Source organism: Poeciliopsis prolifica, unplaced genomic scaffold (genome assembly GCF_027474105.1).
Source record: "Poeciliopsis prolifica strain line A6 unplaced genomic scaffold, Auburn_PproV2 SCAFFOLD018, whole genome shotgun sequence".
Classification (NCBI taxonomy): domain Eukaryota; kingdom Metazoa; phylum Chordata; class Actinopteri; order Cyprinodontiformes; family Poeciliidae; genus Poeciliopsis; species Poeciliopsis prolifica.
In genome coordinates, this window is record NW_026562393.1 from 1,882,584 (window position 1) to 1,909,760 (window position 27,177).

At 41.5% G+C, this 27,177-nt stretch overlaps 2 protein-coding genes across 6 annotated transcripts; both read right to left on the reverse strand.

Annotated features, from left to right (window-relative positions):
• Positions 1-459: 459 nt before the first annotated feature.
• Positions 460-21,820, reverse strand: fbrs (fibrosin). 5 transcript variants are annotated; one of them, XM_055042693.1, is made up of 18 exons: positions 20,127-21,820; positions 16,840-17,013; positions 16,501-16,527; positions 16,380-16,409; positions 16,141-16,189; positions 14,217-14,553; positions 13,898-14,127; positions 12,309-12,550; positions 12,145-12,189; positions 11,906-12,004; positions 11,544-11,627; positions 11,338-11,376; positions 9,081-9,152; positions 8,824-8,959; positions 8,319-8,399; positions 8,152-8,235; positions 4,201-4,417; positions 460-3,435 (listed from the first exon to the last, which is right to left on the reverse strand). In XM_055042693.1, exons 1-18 carry the CDS (start codon positions 20,430-20,432, stop codon positions 1,878-1,880), a joined length of 3,810 nt encoding a protein of 1,269 aa, XP_054898668.1. In that variant the 5' UTR covers positions 20,433-21,820; the 3' UTR covers positions 460-1,877. The 5 variants fall into 5 exon arrangements, with proteins under 5 accessions (XP_054898668.1, XP_054898669.1, XP_054898667.1 ...); XM_055042694.1 differs by having other exon boundaries at positions 11,544-11,612; positions 13,898-14,130; XM_055042692.1 differs by having other exon boundaries at positions 13,898-14,130.
• A 3,058-nt stretch (positions 21,821-24,878) lies between these two features.
• mrm1 (mitochondrial rRNA methyltransferase 1 homolog (S. cerevisiae)) lies at positions 24,879-26,316 on the reverse strand. Its single transcript, XM_055042933.1, has 2 exons — positions 25,249-26,316; positions 24,879-25,161 (listed from the first exon to the last, which is right to left on the reverse strand). The coding sequence occupies exons 1-2, from the start codon at positions 26,104-26,106 to the stop codon at positions 24,949-24,951; spliced, it is 1,071 nt and encodes a 356-aa protein (XP_054898908.1). The 5' UTR covers positions 26,107-26,316; the 3' UTR covers positions 24,879-24,948.
• Positions 26,317-27,177: the final 861 nt, after the last annotated feature.

Here is a 27,177-nt window from a genome sequence, read left to right on the forward strand (position 1 = left end):
AAATAAACTGTTAATCTTAGAAATGAATGAATCACTTCCACTTTCTGAACTGCATAACTCCAGTGAAAAGTGCTTTTAATACAGAAATGTTAGGGTTTATGCAATTCTGGAGATGACTGCTGACTTGACATTAGTGGTCCATTAGAAAAAAAAGGTGATTGAATCTGAGCTTTCATAAAGAGAAGTTTTGTGGCATCCTGCTCACCTTCATGCCACGCTGCATTGATGCAGCAATTTATGTAAAAGGAGCCCCACCCAGCCCGCTAACTGAATAAACTGTTCCAATATAGAGGCATGCTGTTAGGAAACTTTCTGTATCAAAAATCTATTTTTCTTATGCAACATTCCCCAACCTTCTGGCAAACTGAAATTTGATTTTTCCATCAGCTGTAAACCATAATCATTCAAATTAAGTTTTATACATACCAAGCTTAAGAATAAAAGACTCGCACAACAAAGTAGACAACAATTCATTTAATAATTATTCTTTGTGGTCTCTAGGGGGGAGGGTTTGAAAGGTATAAAATGGTCATATTAAAATAATCGACCCAGTCTTTTCCCCTCTCAGGATATCCACCATCTCTAATTGCCTTTTGACACAAGTGCCTATTTTATTTTTTATTTTTTGTCAGATTCTCATCAGATGTCCCACTTATCCATGTATATAATTTACTTTTGTGGATGAACCAACCCGACAGTTCAATGTACAAGACTCCCGCAGTCCCAACAGACAGCACAGAACCAGTGACTCGCAGGCAAACTTGGCTCTCGGTTTAATAGTCGCAGCTCAGTTCCTTGAAGAGGCCAGAGGTTGCAATGGATAAGGCTTAATGTTCACAAGCATTTAAAAAGCGTTCCACGAAGCAAAGCCTTTTTCCTGCCTGGGGTGGAGGGAAAGAGTGCTGGTTGGTAACCAAACAAAGACAAATAACATAACAATGAATATATTTATTATTATAGAAGATAATTAATGTTAAGTATAATAATTACAAAGGCAATTTCTCTAGACTACTATAATCTGGACCTGCTCTTACAGATGAGAGGAAACTGGGAGAACAGTTACAGGAAGCTCTAAGATGCTGCTTTTACTCATAGCACAGTTCATTTTGACAAGAGAAACCCGCCGAACAGGGATGAATCTCATGAGTAGAGATGAGGGTTAGGGTAAAGCAGAAAACTGAGGTAAGATGTTTAATGATCAGAATTAGACTGTCTCACCAGGATTCTGACTTTTCACCACGATGTATGCAGAAGGAAGGAAAAAGCACCACTTTACCTCTTAATTTTCTTTTTTTTCTCTCTATTTTTAAAAAACAAACAAAACAAAAAAAAAAACACCCCATCTAAAATAACTGGTTTACATTGAAGAGAGCATGAAAAACATTTTATAAGTTAAGGTTGAATGTCTTCAAGGTGTGCAACCCTCTGGAAATCATTCTCAACCCACCTTGTGAAGGCTTGTCTAAGAGCATGAATTATAATTCACCTGATAAATGGGTGGAAAAGAAGCTGTCCTCTGCCTCTTCTTACAGCTTTCAAAATCTGAGCGCTGTAATGACCAACAGTCCATTTAAAAAAAAAAACACACATCAAGGATGCACAGAAACCATGTACCTTTAAATTGCACTGATAAAGCCACAGAGCATATTCCAAGTCTTTTGTATTCATCCAAACCATCAGCTCCAGCCAGATAAGTTTACACTTTTTTTTTTTCTTAGTTGTCTTTTCTTTAAATCTGTGTGACGACTGGAGCTGGTCTGGTTGTATAACTAGGAAGGCAGGGCTTTAGTAGTCTGCAAGAGGAAAAAGGGGGGCAGTTTGAGAGCAGCACAGTGATCCTGACATTTCCCTTCATCTCCTCCAGTGTTGTCCCAGTACTATCTGGACTCTCCATCTTTGTGGGTGCTGTACAGCGCCAGCTCACTCGGCCCTCTGAGTCTCGAAGTACGTGGCGGCGTGGCCGACCGGCTGGCGATGGACGGAATGAGCGGCGGCGGCGCCCCCACTGACAGGGCCCCCACCAAGTCCTTCGTCAGGATGCCGTTGGACATGTGGTGTGGGTTGATGGGGCCGAGACGGGAGTAGAGGCTCGGGTGGTGCTGGGAAGCGGCGCCGGCTCCTGCAGGGATCGAGTGAGGCAGAAGGCCGGGATGGAGCTGTTCCAGATGAGCGGCAGCGGCTGCAGCAGCAGCGTGCGACGGGCTCGAGAGATGGGAGCCGTGAGGAAGGTGTTGGTGCATTGCAAAGAAGCGAGCGCGCTCATAGTCTTCCCTCAGGATCTGGGCTCTTTGCTCCTCGTCTAGAAGCCCGCCGCCTGGGGGTCCCAGCTGAGGCGGGCGATCGAAGGGTATCAGGCCGAACTCTGGGCGAACGCCGGAGGAGGCAGCGGCGGAGGTAGATGTCGGAGGGTGTGGAGGAGCGGCTGCGGCCGCGGCAGCTACAACCGCAGCCCTCTCCGCCTCCACCATGTGCCTTTGATGTTGCAGAAGCCGAACCAAGTGTGGATCGTGTCGCAGGGCCAGGTGTGGATCTGACCGAAGTGCCAAAGCCTCCCTCCGATGCGGATGCGGCTGATGAGCCATGATTTCCCTCCAGGGGTCCCAAGTGAAGCTATGCGGACCCTGCGGTTGTCCTGGAGGCGGACCGTGGGGAAACCGCTCCCCTGCCGAACCGACTAGGAGTCCTGCAGTGCTTCCCAGGATTGCTTCGAAGGACCGTGAACGGTCCATCACCGCTTGGTGAGGAGGGGGATTAGGAGTGGGCGGTGGGAGCGGAACCCCGGGAGTAGGAGTCAGCGACAAAGAGCAGGATGAAGGGGTGCCAGAACTGGGGTGGTGTGGGTGGCTGTTGGGACGGTCAAAGGTGTGACTGGGCGCTGGAGGTGGATGGGTGATGGGGATGTGCTCTGGCTCCTCCTTCCTCTCCTCTTTGACTTTAACCGTCGGCAGAGAGAGGGAAGGTTTGGAAACGGGCGTCGTGGTGCGGTCGGATTTCTTGACGTGAGACAAAGACGAAATAGACGAAGAAGCCGCGGAGGAAGCAGGGATGCTACCGTCTCTTTGGGAATGATCGTTGTGGAGGTTATGTGCCACTTGGGAGCGGGGATAAAGGTCCATGGGGGACGGGATCGAGCGGTGGGAGGGAGGTGGCGTGGTGAGCACAGAGGATGAGGAAGACCGTGGCCTATCCCTGTCTGCTACTAAAGATGAAGAGCCAAGCGGAGGAGCCCTAGAGGACATTGACCTCTTGTCTCCATCTCGCTCGCGGTCTCTGTCTCTGTTTAAGCTCCGCGTCAGCTCCTCGATGGGCCCGCTGCTCCCTCCCAGGGCGCTGCTGTGGCCGTTGATGTGGTTGACTGGGGTGCTACTGCGGGGCTTGAAAGGCGGACCAACTGGAGACATTCTCACAGGTTGTCGGCCATATAGCATACTGTCCCTGCAACACAAAGGAGGTCGAAGTTCAAACTGTGGGAACCTAATAGGAAACCTGCGCATAAAACACATTTCTCATTACTGTGGATTTGATCTCTGAAATTACATGAACCAGAGGCTTGCAGGAGATTTCAACAGATTTCAATGTGTTTTGACTCACAATGCAAAAAAACAACCAAGTATTTTTGGTCTGCTTTCTATTGCAAGAATCTTAACACACTTGAAATAATACACAACTAAATTACATGCAAATTACAGCACAATATAGGAATCAACAATTTCTTGTCATTGATAAGAAAGTACTAATTCTAAGTCAAATAGTTTGCCAGAAAAACAAGATGTATGTTTTAACTTAAAATATATGAAAAATGTCTTACTCCATTGGCTGATCATTTCACTTAAAAGTAGTACTTTTTCATCAATATTCAATTATTGACTTGAAAACAAGCTCTTAATTATTGCTGAAAAGTTACCTGTAAGTTTAGTTTGGTCTTATAACAAGTGAACTAGGACATTTGCACTAGAAACTAAGCCAAAAATACTTTGTAAGATTTTGTGTTTTTGCAGTGCAGTTCTAGTTTTATTTTTGCACCTGTTACTAAAATCCACAGGATGGAATCGTCTTCAAGTCTATTTCTAGGTATTTTAACTATAATTTTACTGGGATGTAACATACGTCCTAAGAAAACAAATTGAAATTTGTAGTTGTAACTTGTAAAATGTGCAAATTTACAGAATCTACTGCTCTACGCATAAAAGTCGGTAATACCTGTCCTTCTCATCCTTAATGTGTGGGATGTCTCTCCTCTCCAACTCCTTCCCTCGATCTCTCTCATCCCTTTTGTCCATTTCTTTAATCCAGGGACCTCCGGAGAACACAGACGGACCACCGTGTAGTCGGTTCCAAGTCTCAATGTGATGGTTGGAGGTGGGCAAGCCCCCAACCGCGCTCGGTGGAGGTTCTTTAGGGCTAAACACGGAGCCGGCTACAGGTGTCAGAGATATTTTATAGTTAGAAAACAAGCAGCTGAACCAGTTAAATCACTAAACATTGCAGAAAATGTGCTGACACAAAGGAAAAAATAAACTCATTTACTGGTGCCATTGTCTGCAACCAAAAATACAATTCCCATCAATTTATTGTTAGCGTCTAATATGATACAGATAAAATGATTAGTAGCGGGGGGAAAGCACACAGAGATCACAATGTTACCTCTAAACTTGTGTGCAATAACTGAGCAAAATTAGCAAAAAAAAACAAACACACTCAAAAAAAAAAAAACACTTCTACTGCAAGAAAACAAAAACTTGAAACTGAAAAGTTTCAAGTTTGCTAAAAGAAATAATTTTTTGCAACTGTGCAATGTTGCAGTTTGGTACTGGGTACTTCGATTACCTAACCCAGTTCAGTCTAGTTGATCAAACACAACTAAACGTTGGGAGCGCTTCCCAACATTCCACATTCGTCTTCCCATTTTCCCATAAATGTGTTTATCCATGTCGGTGCACTGGCGTTCGGACTGCACCCAGAACAGGCAGCTACTGAAATCAATGCATACAACCTTTTGCTTGTATATCAATGACAAACCCCAGCACAGCCTTTCACAGCATGTCGCTGTGACAGCTGAGCTGTAGCTGTGCTATGAGACAGGAGAAAAGAACATTAACAGGGGAGAGAAGCATGGATCACAAACTTCAGGCAGAGTTAAGGCAAGGAGTGGGAGTACGCAAAGCACAACATACGCCGCATGCTAGCCACATTTTTACCAAATGGGATCAAATTATTGGTGATGCGTTAAGGCGATTTTAAACAATGGCAGCCAGGAGTCAAACGATATTTCAAATTGCTGACATTTCTCTACAGAATGAGGAACATTTTTTTATTCTGCCTCCACTGTTCTACTCCAGCTGTGGATGGTTAAATCAGGGTTTTGACGACTTTAGTTTCCTCAGAGGACAAAACTCAAGGGATCAAATTCGTCTAATTTCCATCAAATATCTCTTCATAAATTTCTATCGCTCATTGAAGCAGAATGTACTCTGCATGTTCAGACATATTTACAAATGTCCCATTTATTTTATGAACACTAGTGTCCAACATTCCATTAACTGTCAATAGCAAACGTCAAATTGGCTTTTACGTATATTTTATATTGTTCTTCAATGTGAAATGATAGTGAGCTCAAACTATCAATCTTTGAAACTGCACTTAAAACTTCTTTAGGCTGTATTTTCCATCTCAATAACACTACCTTAATCTATATATTTCCTTTTATTAATGTGCAACATTGTTGAAAAGAACATTTTGGGTGACATTTGGTATCAAATTCCAGGCATTCACACTTTTTGAGCCAATAAACAAACTCCGCTCCAACCACCCATGCTGAACTTAAATCATATGGACAACAATCTTAGTTGTGGATGCGGTTACTTGGAGAAGAAGGTGCCATCTTCAATATCTCTGAGGTATTTCATATAAAGAGGAAGCGCAAGACGCCTCTGCTGACATGGTTACTGTCAGCAGAGGCATGTTGAAGTCTTTATAAGCTGCTTCTTTTCAACTGGCACAGTTACATCGTTTTATCCTTTTTTGACAGCGTTCAAATATCTCAATCTCTTAACTTTGTAGCAAGATACTTAATAGTAAAATAATTTTACAGAACATTTGTAATGTATTCGTGATGTGTAAAAAGTCTCATCTACAACTCTTGAAGTAGACGTGACCTGCATTGAAGGTCGGAGCTTCACGAAAAACCGTGATCTGAAAATCCGCAACAACATCTCTGATCGCTACAAAAGAAATTTATCTGAGTGTTGAGGTGACAATGGGGAAACAGAGGAGGGAAAGGAATGTTTATTGTTTGCAACAGATATCTTCACTTCTATGATCACAAAGTTTCCCAACAAAGTTGCACAGTTTTCTTATTGTCACTAATTATAAATGGTCTGTCTTTAAATGCTGAAAGAGGTATGCACATTTTGTTGATATTTTTTTTAAATTAACCAACTCAGTTGTAAATCCCTCTGGACTGGAATATTTTTTATAACTGCATGGTATTTATGCTGAAATTTTGCCCACTACCGTATTTACTGTTCAGTATTTTTATATTCTGTCTTTTTGTGAGTCCATTTGCTGTTACTATCGGTTATTTTGCTGCTGTTGCACAGAAACTTCCCCAAAGTGGGTCAATAAAGGATATTCCTATTCCAGTCAAACATCGTCGATCTAAGCTGGACATCAAAAACTGTTGTAATCATCAGAGCTTTCTGAAGAAGTAAACACATCACAAATTGAATTATTTTGTGTGCTATATATCCAACTTTTGGGTGCAAAAGTTGGGTATGAAGCCCTAAAATTAGTTAATAATGTAAAGAATTTGTCGGCTTTGACCTAAGGAACCCAGGAAAGAAATATTTAGAACACTGTCAATTCCAGTTCTAGAAGTTAAATGAAAAACCGTAAATCTGTACAAAAAAACCCACGGCTTGGAAATGAGCCACTAATCTCTGTATTTTTATTATTCTGTGCACATTATTAATGTCTAACTTGAGATAGTAATTTAATCATGCAACTACAAGAAACTATTTGTTTCATTCAAATTTGCCGGAAGACCACAAATTCATTTTATGTTGGTGAAGGCAAAAATGGAGATTCCCAACAAAATCAGAAATCAGAAAAATCAAGTATTTTCTACACTTAAATATCTTTCTTTAAGTGTAGATACATAACAGCTTTCCAGTTTTCTTTTTTGCTTTTTTTTCCAATTTTCTGAATGTGTTCACAAATCATAAAATAACACAATGAAAACCTCATGTTCTAGAAATTTGAACCCTGGAAATATTAAGTATAACAGCTGCTCTATAGATTGGATCATGCTGGACTACTGTCAGTTTAATTTTAGTTGCGTATTTGTGCGCTCTTGTCTGTGCATGTGAGAAGAAAGGATTATTTCTAAGCAACACACAGCCTAAAAGTGGACGGTGAAGCTGGGTGGTCCAACGTTATTGACATTTTCAGGTAGAGAGCTACATTATTTAAACAACTTTGCTCAGGCCCATTGTTGTTATGCTTACTACTTGCTTAAAGGGATAGTCTGGGATTTCTGAAGGGAGGATCAAATGCTCACAAGCAGTTTATGTTTTACATTAAATAAATTCAGTAAAAAATTTAGAGAATAAGAAAGACTACTTAGACTTTTGAAAGAGTCTCGACTCAGAAATCCTGACATTTCAAATGCCTGGTTGGATCATCATCTCACAGTGCGTTCTAAATGTACCTACGTTTCAACATTGTTTATTATTAACATCCACAATAGACAACAAGTCATAAAACTGAAAGGACTTCTAGTGCATCCAATTCAGATTGTAATGGTTAAATAAGCAAATTAAAGTAGAGACTTGAAGATTGTTCAGAAATGAAACTGAAACAATTCCACATTTCAGATTAACACCAATGAGTAAATGTCTACATGGTTTTTTATTATTATGAAAAGCCTTGGTTTACTCAAACGGTGCCTTCTCAGTATGATCCTGGTTAATAAACATCTTCCTGGGCAACTGCTGCGTGTAGTTCCCACAGAACGTCGTTAATTTTGATCGCCCACTTTTGACATGTAGATTGTAAAAAAAATAAAAAAGTTTTAAAAAAGCGAGATTTAGAAAATCTTAACCCATCCTTTCGGGTTAGAGTTTAAAAGTGTGCTGAAACTGCAAAACTGACCCAGTGCTGGGCTGCCAAGTCCTCCAAAGGCACCAGAACCAAGGGCTCCCAGTGGAGCAAACGGAGGGGATCGACCATAAGGATCTAAAGCACAGGACAACCCTCAGAACAGGTGGGCACAAACTTTCTACTACACTATCTTAGTATTACAAGGTGAATTAAATTACCCAAGTGTGCAGCCGGTGGAAGGAACGAGGAAGGCGGCGCTGATGGGGAGATGAAAGGTGCCGACGAGGGATTGACTGCGCCTGAGGGAAAGAAGAAAGAAAACAAAATCAGTCAAAGAGAGCGAATCGAACCGCATCACATGACTTCACACAAACAGTACATCTACAAGAGGTGTAAAGGTGAAACACGCACGCAGAAATTAAACATTGTACAGGTAAAGTAAGGAAATAATGTTGTCATGTAAAGAATAGAAAGTCAGGAATGCCCCTTTTAAATTTTAATTTTTAAATGTAATAATGTTAAGTTCTAGTTTCAGCCAAAACAGATCACATTAAATACAGCATCAAGATAGTTGTTATTAAAACTCCATTACTAGGCTAGCATTTATTCCTGCGTAACTATTCTACATCTTTATCTGATGCCCAAATCTGTTTAATGATCAGCAAAAGCACATAGGGAGAGGGTTGTAATAGTCCCTTTTAGGATTACTTCGACCTGCAGTACCTGCAGCTGGGAAAAGACTTGGAGGTCTAGTCAAATCATGAGTCGGAGGCAAGGCTCCTCCCAGGCCCACAGCTCCAGAAAACCGGGACAGCAGGTCACTTCGGAAGTCCAACTTGTGAGGATCGGCCTGCATCAGCTTTAAACGAAAAGAAAAACATCAGATTTGAACAGTTCATTTGTCACAAGCCTATAGAAGAACATTTTACCATCTCAGTGCGTAATCAAAATATGTTAATATCGTTCATAACCTTTTTTACCTTCACTTTTCTCTGATGGCTTAGAATCATCCAGGCCACATGAACATGCATAGCGCACCATTTTCCTGGTTTCTGCAAAGCACAAAAATCAAACGGCTTTGCTCCGTTATCCCATGAATATTGCATGCACAGTTTTAGAGCTTTTACACCAAGTCAGGCATTCTTCATGCAGTTCAGAAATAACTTGCCGAACCTCAACACAGCGCCTGACTTTTCAGCTGAAGAGAAGGTTACTCACTACAGACCAGTTTAGGTTTTGGTATATTCATACACACATATAAAACTGCACACAAACACCCAGCAGAATGGAAAAACACACAGTTGGAATGAAAGAAAATGTTACATATAGTTCACAATTTCTGGGTCTGAAATACTTGGAGTTGGTGCACGAGGACAGAAAAGACCCGCAGAAGTCAATAGTGGATGTGACAGTAGTGTAAAGTGAAAGAAGAATCAAGATTTAAAGGGACAGTCCATGATTTTTAGAACTGGGATTCTGTTTGAAGATCACAGGAAGTCGATATGTAGCAGGTACTTCCTGGCATTTCCATTTAGGAGAAATCCAGATGAGTTGACTTCTACAGTCTCTAATCTCAAAATTATGCAAACACCATTTCATGAACCTCTAAATCACTACCACGTTCACTTAGGGCAATAATTATTTAAAAAGGGGACTTTGGGTTGGAGCGAGTTCATCAGTCATGTCATTTTCATCTGATGTTACAGAAAGTTCTGGAGTGACCCGGGTTTTCTCCAGATGTTTGGAACAGATTCACTTCAAGCTACTCGTTCCGTAAAACAGCTGAGCGATTTCTAACAAACACACTGAACACCTTCACCTTTGTGTATCATAATACATTTAAATGCTATACATAAATTTAAAAATAAATTGTGGTAATGGATATATACTGCAGTAAATTTACTCAAGGTTATCGTAGCATAATGACATTACTCTGAACAAATATAAAGCAGTGATTTAACATCAATCTATTGATTTTTACACAACTTATCATTCAAATTCGATAGCCTGTCTGACCAAAACGCTTCACATGATCAACTCACACAGGAACATTATTTGTGGCGCACCACAAATAAAGGTTTGTAGAAACCAGCCCAGTGCAAACAAAGCAATGGCGTGAAGCAGAACTGAGTATTTTCTGCACCTCAGGCCAAGTAAAGACCCATTACACATCCTGAACACGTCAACTGAAAACCCAAAGCTCAATATAATTTTACAATGAAATATACTGCTTTTATTTTTGGGTGAAATAGCCTTTCTCTGCGCAACTACATTAAAAATGTTGGCTCATGCAAAAGCTAACGTGACCTGTTGGGTTCTTATTCATAAATTAACTTCATGGACAGTACATCCTCATTATGAAATCTGTGTACATTAATAATGCTGCAAAGGACATCCTTATTATGTATTATTTAAAGCCTTTATGCATCCCAGCTTACACAGATGATCGATCCCTAAATGCTTCACAGATGAACCTCCCAATGCAATGTCCTAATATAGTGCAGCCCTAATGACTCATTTACTGAGGTCAAAGGTTAAGTAGCTCTGGTTGCCCAGAACAGGCTGCTTGAATTAACAATATGGAACAAATTTTTTTTTAGATTTGGCAGATTATTTGAAGTTTAAACGCAGGCAGACGTACGCAGACAGGAGGGAAACAAATTCAGAATACCGCTTCATTTTAAATTCATTTACTTCGCTTTAAACCTTACTCCTCTGTGGAGCTTAATGGGTTTGGACATTGCTGAAGAATGACACAATATAGGAATATTCGTCTAGAAATATTACACAATCGCTGCTATTAATAAATCTTGTTGAAAAAAATTGTTTTACGAAATGTGAAATCAAACGATCTTTTTAGCTCGATAAAAATAGGAAAGTACAAATTTATTGAGCTTGAGGAAAATTCTCAATCGTGCAAATATAAAACAGCAAGACATAGAAATACAAAATTACAGCAGTATAGTGGGCTGATGATTGGCATTAAATGTTGAAGTAAAAGTGTTCTGGATATTAAAAAAAAAACAGCCGTCATTTTCAATATTCAAATTAAGGTAAAGAAAAGAACTTCATAAAACAGTGTTTGCATAAACTAATTTCTTACTGGAGTTGCTTTAAGATAATAAAAATCCTCTTATAGTTCAACTCCTTGCACCTTTCAACAGAACCTCACTTTAAAAAATCTCAACTGCACCTTCAAAGGAACCAATAGATTCAAAAACTTTTTGTTTTGCTTACATTACTGATTTTCAGTGACGTCCCAAATGGATCAGTTAGCTACGAGAGAACAGAAGACCAAAATCACCTTCAATCAACGAACGTCACTTAGAAAATGACATTTTGCACCATTTACTGCTCTGACTCATGTTACGGCACATCCTAGTCCAATTACCTATGTATTTTAGAATTTCACATTTCAGTCAGGAGGTGCTCTTTGTCCTTACCCTGTGATCTTTGGTCTGCAGGTGGTGAGACACAACCCCGAGTCGTGCTGTTATATCAGGAGCCGTTCCCTGAGGGACAAGAGGCTGTCAAACACAGCACAGCACATGAGCCACACCCTAATGATCCACCAGTCCTGCTAAATGAATGCAAATCTAGCATTTATGATGCATTTAACCAGCAGGACTTGAGCCGCATAATCAGAACTCGTCAAATTACTTTTTTTTTTTTTTTGACTCTGAAATGTTATCAAATAGGCTTCCACATGTCATTATCAGCTCTATTGGTGTGGGAGATCAAATCAAGAAGACACTCCGGCAAACCCTCATAAAGTAGAAGAGAGACAGGCAGCGTTCTGCCTTACCTTTGGCTGAAATGCTCCCTGCAAAGAGCCGAAGGGCCCGGCAGGAGGAATAACAGGCGGAATACTCGAAACCGAGGGTGGAGGGTACTGTGGGAAGAACTGACACACAAAGATATCCAAGTAAGGGATCAACAAAAGCCTGAAGAACCCGACCAAAACACTATGCAGTTTATAAACCTAGCAAAACTTTTAAGTTATCACTAGTTACACAATCAGCAGGCTTGTTGAAAGATACTTACGGGGTGTCGGTACAGTCCGTCCATTTTGCTTGGAAACTTCTCAAACTGAAAAACAGAAAACAATCGCGCGGCTTAAAAACCTCTCAAACTGAGAACAGTCAACATTCCAGGCGCGCTGGAAATCACAACACAGATGTTCGGAGGAGCAGCAGAGGGCGGCTCACCAGCGGCGGCGCCGTGGCCGAGGGGTGCAGGAAGGGCGTGAAGTGTTGGTGGGTGTGCGTGTGTTGATGCTGGTGGTTGTGCTGATGGAACTGGAAAGCCAACGGCGGCACGCTCGTCTGGTTCTGGGACGTCCTGCCTGACGAGCTCGACGATGAATTCGGTGCCGACGAACCGCCGGGGGTGTTGCGACCCGGCGCGCCGTTGTTCTCAGCCCCGGGTACACTGCGTCTGCCCTCGCGTTCTGGTGGGAATTGAGATTTATCTCTTGAGCAGATATGTGGAAATGAAACCTAGAACAGTTTGGCCATCTAATAAATGACGGAAACAGAAACAAACACTGGGAATTTCTTTTTTCTTTTCAGGTGTTACCAGGGTTGGAAACGGGCATCTGCCACTGGCCTACGGCAAGTATTTTTAAAAAGTTGCGGAAAATGTTAATCAAACAAAATGGCAAGTTTTAATTTAAAGGAAGAGTGTTCAGTTTCTACAACTGACCTCTTGGGGGCAGTAGTGCCAACAAGCTGCTGCTGCAGACGCCATTAGGAGCAGAAGGGGAACTGAACAGTCGTGTGGCGTTACTTTTCTGGAGAAAAGCAGCTGACAGAAACCAACATTTCTTAAGAGCATCCAAGATTTAAATTAAAATTTTTAAATATTTTTTTGTTAAATAAGAAGTAGACAGGAAGTGAAAATGGGAAGTTGCATTACTTGTGACAAGGCATGAGCTAAGTTGGATTAAGGTATACCACAGTTTTAAAGAGATAAAACCAAAGATTTACCACCACAGTGTTTCTGCTGTTTACAGTTGTCTGATGTGAGACGACAGCAGAGTTTCTGAGCTTTTTTCCAACTGGATGAAGCTGGACATTAAAAGCCAGAGCTAAATTGGCCCCGCTTACTGCAGAATGACTGAAAGGCTTAAGACTTTTACATGTCTTACAAAAAATGAAATTCTTCTAAACACAAAAAAAATATTTGGATTGTATTAGTGTTATATCACATTACACAAACTGCTGATGCTCTTCAGACTGATATCTTAGTTTTGAAATATAGTTTTCTTTAAACTAGCCAATGTTTTATGAACATCAGCTTGTGGTGTCAGTCTTGATGTCCCCATTTCAATATATGAATAGGAAGGCTGAGAAACAATAATTTTTACTGATTTTCTTTAAAAAAAAAAAAATGTTTAATGAGCTCAAACCTGCACTTGCAGAACAAAGCTTGACAAAAGGTTTACATGAATGAAATTGATCAAATCTCACTGAGACTTTTCTGAGCATCTTCTTTTTAAATCTTAGGTTAGTTTCTGTTTAAATAATTTTTTTAATTTGAACTCTTCAGAGTGCAGATAACGGAAAGACTTATGATTTTCACCAAGAAAATGCAATACTTGCTGCGCTTGTATGATCAGTTCTCACTTCAAAAATGTGCTACTTCCCCAACACCGTGGACGAACCCAGACAACCCTCAGAGGAAGTCTACATTTTAGTTTATTTTTGCAACATTGCAGTCATTTTGTCACTTTGAAAAAAAATAAGAAACTAAGCGAACCAACCAGCAGCCACAGTGGCAGATCTGCTGAGTTTACCTGAAGCCGCTGAGTGAGCGGGAGGAAGCAAAGGTGGCGGTGGAGGCAGGCCGGGCGAAGACGTGAACAAAGCCCCGGAGCTGGCTCGGGACGGGGGTCGGAGAGGCCCCGAGGAGCCCGAACCCCGGCTGTAGGGCAGAGACACGCTAGTGGAAGGAGTCGGAGGGCGCATGGAGGCTGAGGAAGTGGCGACAGATGACGCAGACGATGGAGTTTTGACTGGAGCGCCGCTGCTGAGAGAAACAAGAAAATCAGGCACTGTGGAGAACCAGGCAGCAGCAACGACGTTCAACTACGGTGCCGCCTACGAGAAGCCGACCTGCTGTAGAGGGTCTGAGACCGAGGAGGCAAACCGTACGGTTTGGGCTTGGAAAGGGGCGGGCTCCCGTTGTGGCGAGTGCCGTTCCCGTTGACCGGGCTGGGCCGAGGGACGGCGGCCGAGGCGGTGACGGGGGAAGACATGCAAATGAGACCAGGAGAGGTAGAAGAAGAAGAAAACGGCTCCGGGAAGTGCGGCTCCAGGCTTGTCTCCTGACTTCGCTCCAGGCCAGACACTCGCGGGGTCACCATTAGCCGCGAGATGCCGCCGCAACGTGCCGACAGAGGCGGGCAGCTTTTGCCCGCCGTGGCCAAGTTTGAAGGGGACGGATCCACAGCTGAGAGAAACAGACGATGAACAGACATGAATGCAAGCGGACGTTTTTCAGATCTACAAGAAATGGTGCAATAAATTTCTATTTGTACAAAAATATTCCAAAAAAAATACTCAAAAAAATAACATTTGAGAGACTTGACATTTCCTCCTCTGCTGTACTATCAGCCAACAAGAAAATAATTAAGAGTTTCACACCACTAACTTGTTATGCATCATTCCGGTTCTCTGACACGTCTAATGATAACAATTACGAGGAACTATCCAAGCCTGCATAAGCCTATAAAGGCCATCATTAAGACTAGAAGGTGAGCTCTCACCAAAGAACAGCAAAAAAGTTTCCACACCCCTTCATGTATGAAATCCATTAATGTTCCAGACTCAGATTCAACAGACAGGCCAGGTCTGGGCCATTTTTAAAGAAAAAGACAACAATTCAATGTAAATTCATGGAGAAAGAGAGAAAGATAAAGAAAGGAACATAAAAGGAAAGAAGACAGAAAGAAAAAAACAAAAGTAGGATAGGGTGATTGAATATGAAATTGCAAAAGAAGGCAAGACCAAATAACAGATTAAAAAGAAGGAAATACTGATGAAAGAAAAGTGCTAGGTGGTGGACAAGTAAAAGAATGGAAGAAATAGGGAAAGAAGGATGGAACAGAAAAGCATAGGTGACGGCGAGAAAAAAGTAAAAAGATGGGAAAAGGAAAAAGTAAGAAGTGGAGAAATGGAATGAGCTATAAATACATAATTAAGGAAAGGAACGAGAACAGAAAACAGAAACTAGGAGAAGGAAAGAATGAAGGAAATGAGGTAAAAGTTGAAATTAGAATAAAGTCAAAAATGAAAAAGGCAGAAGGAATGGAAAATAAGGAGGAAAGAAGAAAGGAAATGACAAAGGGAGGATAAAAACTAGAGAAGGAAAGGTCAGGAGGGAAGGGTTGAAAAACAGGGGGACGAGGATGGGAGAAAATAAAGAAAGGATAGAAGAATAGAAGGAAAGATGCAGGGGTGGATCGATAAAAAGTCTGAAAATACAAATGCTCTTTCCACAAATGTTCCAGCCTGGAAAATATTTACAAATCCTAGATCTTTCCAGACCTTGATGAACTCTGCTACATGCTGTTAAATCCTGCGTTCACACCCAGAGCGCCACGATGATACAGAGGAAAAGATCCAGGGCAGCAGAACACACTCTGCTCCGTCTGGAAAATCTGAAGTAAGCTTTCATTTCTGCCCGTCAGAAAACAGAACGGCACGTTTTTCACAGACAAGTCAGCAGAAACCAAAGCTGGCGTCACCTTTATCATGATGGATAAAGGAATGAATTAAAGGAAGATGCCGCAGCAACTTTTCTCTGTTCAACGCTATTTATATTTACCAGTTATTCTGGTGTAAGATAAAGCTGCACACTAACACCGCCGATTCTTCTGAGATGCTACCGTGAAACGTAAGGAACTGTTCCAGAGTTTACACAACTGTAGCCGACGAAGTCCAATTCAGAAAACAATTCAAACTAGCTGAGATGCAACAAACTTCTGATCTTTCCCTGTGCTCTCTTCATTAAAGTGGAATTGAACAGTTTTCAAACCTTTTCTGGTGCTGACTGTGAACACTGGATCCATTTCATTGTCAGAGGCCTGCACAAGCAAAAAATAAAGAGATAAATAAATAAGGAAGGGACACAATAATCACTCTATTTTCAGGCAAATTATTCCACCAATAAAAGAAACTAAAAAAACACAGCAATAACCTCCTATGACTAAAATTACCAATCACCTAATCTGAAGATAAACAAAGACATTTCATCACATCAGTTCACACACACACCTTATCTCCAGTGTCACTCTCTGTGTCGCACTGAAAGAAGGGCGAGGGGAAAAAACAGCATTTATGTCAACATTTAAAGATGAAGATATGAAGTGTGACTGCAATATCGGGAAACACTTACAATGTAGCCCGTCTCCAAATGGGAACCCTAAAAACAAACAATGAGAGAGGTTGTGGAAAGGTACAATTTAATTCAGAAAATTTCAACGTGGATTTAACTTTGACAACACGCTGAAGTTTTAGGGACTCCGTGAAACATAAGTATCAAAAGGTATTGCTCAACAGCGTGACAGTGAACCAGTTTTACTGGCTCACTTTGAATAGCAGGATATACAGGTCATTAGCACTGCAAAACTATAAACACGGTTGTTTGATTAGGAATTATCTGCACATCGAGCAGACTAAGTGCCTGTGCAACTGGAGCGTGAAAGTCCCCCAGCGTCATGAGCTATTGCTTTACCTCTATCTTTCGTCTCTTGCTTCTCCTCTTCAAGTAGCTGCTGGAGTAGCTGTGCGGGGGCCCTTCCTCGGGCTCCGAGAGCGGCCCTCCGCCGTTCTCCTCCGGGCCCCTCTTCCTCTTGTTCTGCCTTCCCAGCATATCGGTGCGCTGATTGGGCTTCAAGGAACAGTCCATCTGATAAGGGAGAAGAACCCAGAGTCTTAATGTCTACAAACAACAAAGATAACACGAGCTGAAGAATGCACTGAACTGCAGTGTTTCAATAGCAGATGACCGCTTGGACGCAACATCTGATTGGTCGATCGTTTTCCGAGACTCAAAATCTTCTCATTTGGCCTCTTGTTTGGGTGCTACGTTCACTGGCCACACCTGATGAAGAGCTTGGCGAGTGGTGCTGCAGCTCGGGGGGAGCAGTGAGCACATTGTGGCAATGTGCAAGAAAAAGTGGAGAGAAAATATTCTGGTTCATGTCCAATAACACAATCGCTGCAATCTCATATTTTCCCCAAGACGGTGTAGACTCAGAAATAACCAATAATATATAGCAATGTTTAAACAAGCAACGGTTTCAAAAAGCCGCAAAATCTTATGTCGGACGATAAATTGGATTAATCTTGAGGAATTGATTATTGAAATCATCGTTAATTAATTGAATCGATTAATTCCCAAGTGGAGCGTACAGAAGTCCCTGAAAGAACATACTCAGAGCAGGTATTGAGCCAAAACAATAAAAAAAATATATAAATATGTAAGATAACACATTTGTCTGTCAATATTTTTAACTAAAAAATGGAGACGCTTTGTCTAAAACTAATTATTTGGTGAATTAGTTTTAGAAAGAAATGCTATGTTATTGCATTTGAGGCCATTAAATGTTTTTCTTATTTAAAAAAATGTAATTTAATTATCTTATATGCATCTTATAACGCATTTATAATAATAAAAATGCGCTGAATGTGGCAATTTTTTTTGTCTGATCAATCGATTAATCGTCAGAATAATCAATTACTGAACTAACTGTTAACTGCAGCCCTACAGTACTGCTCAAAGTCCTTTTAATAAGATACCAGATAAGGTGTCAGAGTGACTCCGGTTTTCTAACTATGTCACTGTAGCTATCGAGCTGCGGCTCTGTTAACCTGAAAAGGTGAAATGATTTAATTCACACACACACAAAAAAAAAATCAGCCTGTTATCATCCCAAGTATGACAACAGCGTCTCGATTGCAGCATTTTTTTTTAATAATCATTATCAGGAGCTACATTTCAACAGGAGCTCCTAATGCCAGACGCAGGTACATCGCTTGTGGTTTATCAGCCGCACCCCGATGACAGGTGTAGCTGTCATGCAAACAAAATTACTTCCACTTCTTGAACTACACCACAGAGATATCCAAGAGTCTGACTTCCTGCTGAAGTATTAAGAGGTTAGTATACAAGACTGAAAAACTATTTTTTGGTAAGCAAAACCCTCTTTTTTCACTCCTCTTTTGAACAACAGTGGAAACAATGGGCTGATTACTCAGAACTTTAACCGTTCTAAGAAAACGTAAGCCGCTACTGAAGAATGGGTAAGAGTAAGGTGCTTTATTTTAGTGTCGGAAGCTTAAAATATTAAAAACAAGTGAGCTGCAGAAGGCAGTTTCCCAAACCGCAGGGGGAACTTAATCTGTGGCATCTGTTTCTTTTCAGTGAGATGTGCAAGCACCCTACATGCTAATCAAGAGTAAAACCATTTAAATAGATTGTGTCTCAAATTTGGACGTAACTGGACTAAATTTCAGTAATAAGATTATGTCATTTCACGGCAGATTTTAACAAATCCCGCAAAGACAGGTAAGCCTCGGTGTGCATCAGTCTGGAAAGGTAACCAATCAGCAGTCGTGAAATTCGCTGGTTGATTTGACTGGAAAATAAAGCTGTCCGGGAGAACACAGAGTCGCTTTGACTGCGTGTCTCTACATCAGGACTTGTACATCATTTGCCTTTGTGTGCGTGTGAGCGTCTGTCCTAAGTACAGCTGACCACAATTATTAACCAAAAATATTGGTTCAAGAAACCTAATTTAGCTATTTGGACAATAAAAAGTAAACTAAGAGGAAGTACACATTTTGACTCCACTTCTTCCTCCTTAACAAATTAGCCATTAGACAACTCATCAATGCCTGCAGGAATTAGGCCATAAATAATTGAGGAATCTCCAAAACCCATCAGGGAGGTGGGGTACCATGGTCTCTTGGGATACTTTTGGTTACTCTGAGGAATGGATCGTCTAAAAATCTAATCAATTTAATCTTACGTCTCTCACGGGGTACGTTGGTATCAGCGAATTATCGGCTGCAACTTGTACGTCAATCTACTGATCTGTCGATTCTTTCAAGTAGTAGTAATAGTTTAGGTTTAACGACATGTCAGAAACAATGGATTTCTCACAGCAACGGAGAGTAAATACCAATAAATTCAAAACAGACTGCCATTTTTTTAACATCAGGTGTTAACAAAACAACAACTAAACTTTGTCACTTCATAGTTCTCTCAAAGCTATTAATATTTGCCCTTTTTAAATGCCTGACTCCATCAAAAATTGTTAATGCCAAATTAATTTCAGACAATATCTTACTGAAAAACGAAGGAACGGAATGTATTTTTGTTGTAACAGGATGAAAACTACACTGAAATAATTATTGTTAAATATCACTATGACAATATAAGTTTTAATTAACCCCTATTCTCCTCACTACTGCCTTGCTATTCCATGGTTGCAGGGTTCCAAAAACTTCCCCAAAGCTGCCTGAGTTTGGTCAGTGGTGGGCCTAAATAATAGTAAAAGTGCCTCCAGTTTCAATTAATTTATTATTGATATGTAGTTTCAATCCAGGTAATTTGAGAGGTTCTCCAACCAAATACTGCATCCCAGCAGTTCTTTGCAATTGCAGTTTTGCAGAAAGGCACTGCAATAGCAATTGCGGAGCTCCAGGGGAATATACTACAGAGCAATCAATATGAACTTTTGGATAATAATAATAATAATAATACATTATCATACAAACTAAACATTTTTGTGACTTTGGGTCACAGTGTTTTCTCCATGTAAACTCGAGATATAAATTAGACCAGATTTCAGCTCCACATTAATTTGTGTCTTCTTTGTTTTTTTGACAGATAACCGTTCTAAAGAAAAGTGAGTCCAAATAGAACAATAAAAGAAAGAGTTGGCCACACGGATTCATCATCGAGACCCGCTCCTGACTGATGAATGACAGCTGATGTCAAATGAAGACATTTACCTCCAGCGCCTCCAAGCTGATGAAGCTCGCGATCGCGAAGCCGTCGATGATGTCTTCCTCGCAGGACACAGACTCCCTCTTCCTCCGACGTGGAGGCCTGTGTCTCCCGAATACGGGCCGACATTCTCTCCCGCCGGGACCCAGGACGTTATTCGTCCCGCGTCCCTCTCGGTCGGAGCCCGAGGACAGGGACGTGGCCCGCTCCTCGGCCAGGTTCACTCTCCTCCGCCGCCTCAGCTCCCTGTCGCGCTGCGAACGGGACCGTCGGCTCTTTCTCATTCCAGCGCTTCGGCTCGGACCCTCCATGGTCGGAGGCCGCCTTCCTTTGTAGCTCCAATGGGGCCAAAGGCACTTTATTTCAGTCCCGGTCCGGCAGAAGGCACCGAACCGTAAATTTAAAAGAAGGAAAAGGGGGAAAACAACCACACCACAAACAGGCCCGAAGAGGGAGCCCCTGTTAAAATGGCGTTAATGGAACCAGTGGCTATTATTTACCGTCCCCTGACAGCAGTCTGCTGGCATCAGCGCCTTTCTTTTTGCGGAATTTTAGTGTCATTTCACTGAATATGAACACAGACTTGGATCCAGGTGGGAATATCAAACATCCAGAACGTCACGCAGATGTCAGGACATAGCTGACTGTGTTATCCTCCGAGGCTAATAGGAGCTAACAAGACGCATGTAAACAAAAAAAGACAAGTCTAGATAAGGGCCGAAGCAGATTGCTTACATACGACAAATTAAAAAGTACACCATCAGAAATCCTCTTCACGACCAATCCGATTCTCTCAGGAGTTTTTTTTTTCTGTACACACTGACAAATTTATTAGCAATAATGACATACGATTAGCTGGCTAGCAAGGCCAATAACCTACTATTCCCAATAATATTTAACATTAATGTCAAAGTTTGACATTGACAGAGAAAGTTAATGAATAGGAATGTAACTAGTTAAACAAGCTAATTAACTATAAATAGCAAAGCCTAACAGAACTCGTTAATCAGTCTTTAGCTGTCTCGGATAGCATAGCTAAGGCGATACAATATTATATATACTAGGAACCTAAGAATATGCCTATATTATTATAATGTCTCCAAAGACTGACAGGTCGAACTGCAGAGCTGGACTTAGATCCATCCGCCACAAAGAGCAAATATTCCTCCCGTTGAAGATTTAATGGCCGATGGTGATGGTTGAATTCATCAAAAGAAAGACGTAACGTCGCTACCACAGCAGCTAGCTGTTAGCCTTCCGCAAGAACCTCCCAGATTTTAAGGAAGGCTAATATTACATACGTAAGTTTTAAACTGCGAAACAAGCGTAGAGCTTTAATCTTTCGCCTTATCAAACACAACTCTCCCGTCGTTCTCCGTGCGTGACAACAAAAACCTCCGAGGCCCGAATTTTAAAGCCTCGATTTCGATTTACAGGGTGTCGGTACTTGAGCCCCCGTCGGGCTGGTCTCCTTCTGCATGAAGCCCTCCTTATAATCCAATGTTTGAAAGAAGTTGAACCGCCGCTTCCGCTCAGCGATCTCTCAATCGCGCTGAGCTCGGACTCCACGTATATTGTGAGAGGAATACAGAATGGCTCCGCTGAGCTTTCGCAAGTTTCCACGGAACTGGAAATTAATGGTGAAAATGAGGCAGACACAACCCTTGTCAGTCGTGCTGTGCATTGTGTGCGCAGCTCTTCTTCCTCAGTCATCTGGCTGGTTGATTGGAGCTGAATTGAGCTATGTCGCCCCCATGCGGACACTGTCCTTAAATCCAGGGCATCCAGTAAAAACAGTAATTTCACCAGTTTTTTGTTGATTTTTTTTCTGTATGTTATTATTCAGATTTTGTCACATCTAATGAAAACATAAAATGAATTAAATGGGGCCAATAAAAGAGGTTGTAATGCAGGAACCTGAGCCAATTACGTTCATGTATTCTACAAAATAAGATCTCAATGCTTGTTGGGCTCTTTTGTATGAGCTATTGCATAAAAGTGCATGTTACCGACTCCATTAGGCTGTGGCTCTGGTGAGGCCACAGCCTAATGGAGAAAGCCCAGGTTGCTGTAATACCAGCAATCTTTGTTTGCCTTGTTAGTTTTGGTGTTTCCCCATCTCCGTCTTAGCAACGTGCTCGATATCATAGATGAACAGTTTAATTATTATTGACTGAAAATGGTCAAGGTATTGCTGGCTTCTGCTCTTCCTCACACAGGCGTTCAATATCATCTAGGAAATTATGTTCTGGTGCTCGAAGCTTTCATCTTTTCTTCCAAAGGCAAATACGGTACTTCTTCTGATGTCTCAAATAATTAGAAGGTTTGACCTGAGAAAATAACTTTATACCAGTCTTCTACAGTCTGTCACTGCTCCATTATTGAACTTACTGTGCTTGAAGATGCATTCATCATTGTTCAGCCAGCTCTACATTGGCCACAACTTGTTTTTATGGCTCACTCTTCATCAGGTGAAGGTCCTGGAATCCATTTTAAGTTATGAAGGTTATATTGCACTCTCTACAATTCTTGTCATTATGGAAAAGTGGCCAGAAGAAAACTATTGTTGAAGAAAGCGACATAAGAAGTTAAATTTTTCTGTTCACCACAGAAAATTGGTGAATTTTCTGAGGACACTCTTATCAGATCAGGCCGACGCTAAACACAGCCGTGGTGTTTGGAGGACAGCTAACACTGTGCATCGCCCCGAACACAATACATACTACAAGGTAGAAAACTGGCTGAAGTTGGAAGTGGATCGACCTAAATGGAGAGCAATCCTAGAAGAAAATCAATTAAAGGATGCGGACTTGAGGCTGGGTCAGAGGTTGCTTCTCGCCCTTATTCTACATTTTGTTCATGCATTATCTGTAAAACCAATCAGCAAAGTAAAGATATTAAGCGCTAATAAAATCAGTGCAAATGCAGGCCAATGAAGAGTTAAAAAAAAGTGAAAACAGTTTGGGTTACATAAAATTTAAGATGTAATTTAAACATAAATACAAATGCGTAAAGATTCATGCAGCATATGCAGTTCAATTTTTCCTTATTTATCCTTAAATAAGCTCATGTCTGAACTCTTCACACGGTCCCATCAGTTTCAAATTAAATTCAACTGAAGGGGTGATATGGTGCTGAGCTTGCAGCTACATCATCGCAGATTTCTGGGGTACTGGATGAATCAGAGCCGTGACTCACGTTTTTCCTCCAATAAAAACATCCAATCTCTCCAGTGAAGTTCTCTAAGAACGAAATTCATCCACTGGAACAAAGACGTCACCGACTTAATCAGTGACCAAATTACTGCAGGAAAACTTTTGATTTGAACGTCAAGGTTTTAAGCACCATTTAAAAGAACGTTTCGGTAAGTAATTTTCTTAAACTCACTATATGTAATAGGCAACATGCTGAGACACTAGCAAATCACATACGTTTTCACCGAATAAGAAGCTTGGCATGGGCCTTCGAGAGAAGTAAAACAAATACCAACCTTCTAAAGTCACAAAATTAGTAATTAGTTAATAGAGTTCATCTGTGTGTAATCTAACTTCAGTTCAAGTCCAGCTGTTCTGTGGAGGCCTCAGAGATTTGGTAGAGGGCCTCGGTGAAGAAACAGCATGGCGAAGGAACACAGCAGACAGGCTTTGAACGTCACATGGAGCAGCGATCAGACGTCGGCTGAAAAACGGAGAGAGTGCGGCACAACTGCACACCTACTGAGGTGTGACCGTTCCCCTGAACCGACTGACTGGACCATGAGGGTGATAATTAGAGAAGGAGCAAAGAGTTCCATGATCATTCTGGACGAGCTGCAGAGGTCTAGGTAGGAGAATCTAAACTGTAAATTGTGGAGTCATAGTCTCCGCAGTTTTCACTGCCGTACCATCGTTGAACGGAAACTGAGAAAAGAAAATCCCACTTAATTCAGGGGATCTGTAATCTCATGTATGTCACCCTGCATGTCCACAGTGCAGTGGTGGAGACTGCAAATGTTGGAGAAAAATGTTCCTATTTCAAAACAAAGAATTCATTTTTCTATTAGACATAAAAATGTGTGGTGAAAAACTAAAACTGCATACTATCCCGAAAACAAAAAAAAAGTGTCAGCATCATGCTGTGGAAATAGGGAGCTGATGGATGGATCTAAATACAGGCAAACTCTTAAAGGATGCCTGGTAAAAGCAGAAAAAGACTATGACATAGGCTGAACTTAACGCAGAATAACAACCCTAAAGATAAGAGTCGGGGCTGCAAAGGAACAGTTTAAATTATGAATGTTAGAAACCTCCAAAGTCCAGACCTAAATCCAAAACTTAATCAGAGACTCTCCATCCCATCTGACTGAGCTTCAGCTGTTTTACAAAAAAAGACTGGGCTGTGATTTATTTTGTACATGTGCAGAGCTGGTGCAGACTTGCAGCTGGATTAACAATGGAAGGAAAGTACAGATGACTGTGACATTTTAGGTTTTCAAGCATAAAAAAGGTTTGAAAACCGTGTGTACTTTAACTTCCATGTGCTATTTGCTCTGTGTGAAGCTGTCGAAAAAAGTTGTGAATACCTGTAAGTCTCCCCCACATTTATTCTTGATAAATCTTAATACAAGTCATTCAGATGTAAGAAGAAAATTCTGATGGAACTAATTAAGCTGCTAGTTTTGCAGATTCGATTTAAGTTGGTGAGAAAGTATCATCAATGGTATAGAGCTGAATTATATTAAGATACACTGATGCTTTTAGTTTTTGGAAAAGGTTTTATTGATAATGATACCAGTAAATCACCAGCTTCATAATTTCCGGTTCCAGCCAGACATTGTTTACCAGCGCATTAAGGTCTGCTTTCCTTCTGCGAGAAACATCTGGACTTCGTGAGCAGAGAGTGCAGCATGATGCCTGCAGCCACAGAGACGTTCAGAGACTCAATGCCGGGTGCCAAGTCTCTTCCAGCTGGGATCGTGAGCAGGGTTTGGCACACGGACAGGAGCTTCCCGGAGAGCCCTTCCCCCTCGCTTCCCATCAGCAGCATCGTCGGTCTGGTCACCTGAAAGTCGGAACAAGGGGTAACGGGAATGCGGGACGCCTCCAGATCTCCTCCCACTGTCCCAACCACCTGCCAACCCTGTTTCACCTTCGTCCTCAACATGTCTTCCAGGCTGTCACACCCATACACCCTCATGGCCTCCATGACGCCCGAGCTGGCCTTGCTGACCACGGGAGACAACGGGCAGCTATGGCGAAGAGTGCTGATCACCCTGTCCACGCCGAGAAAATAAGCAGAGCGCAGGATGGCTCCCAGGTTCATCGGGTCCTGGATTCTTTCCAGGACCAGCCACAGAGGGATGCCAGGCCCACTTGTGTCGGATTCAGAATCAAGGGTGAGAAAGTTCAGGGGACTGGCTTGCAGACATACTCCCTGATGTACTCCTCCAGAGGACATCTTGTCCAGATTCTTCTTGTTGACCCGACTGACTGGTACCTCTCGCCGACGTGCTTCCTCACATACGGATAAGACGGAGGCCCTCAGGGAGGCCTCGCCATCTTTAACCAACAATTGGTAGACCTTCCTTCTCCCCTGAGTGAGAGCCAGGAGGCAGGGAGCAATGCCAAAGACAACTTCAGCTGTATCTTCTTGCTTTGTTCTCAGCTGTCTCTCTTTGTCTGCAGGGAAATCTTCCAGACTCAACCTCCTGAGCTCAGACGACACCTTGAAGACTCCCCCCCTCCCATGATTCAGTGGTGGTGGGAGATCCTTCTTTGAGGATTTATCCTTGAATGACCTCTTACGGTCCGCGGTCCTTTCAGCTGCTGCAGGGCGATGTGGAGCAATGGAGGAATTTGGGCCTCCATGGCGCCTTTTGACCAAAGGGTACCGGTTCCGGTGCTCTGGGCTCAGGGGGGAAGTCTCTGCTGGGGGCCCCGTAGATGACAGTTTTCGGCACCAGTCAAAAACAAACTTGTGCTGGCGGGCAGAGCTGCTGAGCCGCATGATTAAAATGGCTGCAAAGAGGTCGAGATGCGATTACATTCCGTCCAAATGAAACTCGCCAAAAAACGTCTGCAATCCTGGGATCACTCCACGTGGTCAGACACTTTACGAAGCGCCGTTCATTCTCAGACTGGAGTATTTTCTCCTGCAGAAGAAACGTCTGCAGCTCATACGCGAACTGCAGAACATGTGCGGATCACGCTCAGTCAAGTAAACGATGTTAGCGCCGGATATCAAAACGTTTCACCTAACAAAATAAAAGCGCGACGAACATCGTTAAAAAGGCGAAACAAAACATTTCTTCAAATCTGACATCATTGGAAGTTGTGCATTCGGAAAAAAAGAATCCCATGAAATGTAATACATAATGACATAGGACGAGAACTTAATATCTTGCACGGTTTTATTATATATATATATATATATATATATATATATATATATATATATATATATATATATATATATATATATATATATATATATAATAAAATGAAACACAATTAATGAGTGGATATGTCATAAAAATTAATGAGGGTCAGTAGTTTTTAAGATGAAAAAAAAATCTATACATTGGATGAAAACGCATAAAACAGCTCTTCTTAACCCAGATTAAAGGAAAAATTTATAAATCATGAATTAATTAACTATTTTTCCTTTATACTTTTGGGATGTCCATTTTATTATGTTTTTCTGTGTTTTTTGATGTTGTTCTTTATTTGACGTCAAATCATTGCGTTTCTTGTGACGTCATCAGCTCGTAAATGTGCATGCAGAATTAACTTTGCTTTTGTTTTTTTTACTGTTATATTTGTGTATTGAATCACAGTGAGTGTGAAATTCAAACTTTCTTACCCAGCTGTGTTTTATTGTTGTCGATGTACATTTGTTACAAACAACATCAACATGGTCGCACAAAACCCGGATCTGTTGCTTTTTTTTTTTTTTTTTACTTTTGGGCGTGTATTTAAATTCACACTTTTATTGTAAAAGTTATTTCTATCAACTTCCGGCAATTTGCTTACCTTGACCTACATGACGAAACGGCAAAACTGACGTCTTCCTCGTTGT

Coding starts and splice junctions, on each gene's coding strand:
- fbrs (XM_055042692.1), bottom strand. CDS start 20,432: ATGGAGGGTCCGAGCCGAAGCGCTGGAATGAGAAAGAGCCGACGGTCC. Junction 12,005..12,144: donor ACGGACTGTACCGACACCCC/GTAAGTATCTTT, acceptor TTTGTGTGTCAG/TTCTTCCCACAGTACCCTCC. Junction 8,960..9,080: donor GCCATCAGAGAAAAGTGAAG/GTAAAAAAGGTT, acceptor TTTCGTTTAAAG/CTGATGCAGGCCGATCCTCA.
- mrm1 (XM_055042933.1), bottom strand. CDS start 26,106: ATGCGGCTCAGCAGCTCTGCCCGCCAGCACAAGTTTGTTTTTGACTGG. Junction 25,162..25,248: donor AAGACATGTTGAGGACGAAG/GTGAAACAGGGT, acceptor TCCGACTTTCAG/GTGACCAGACCGACGATGCT.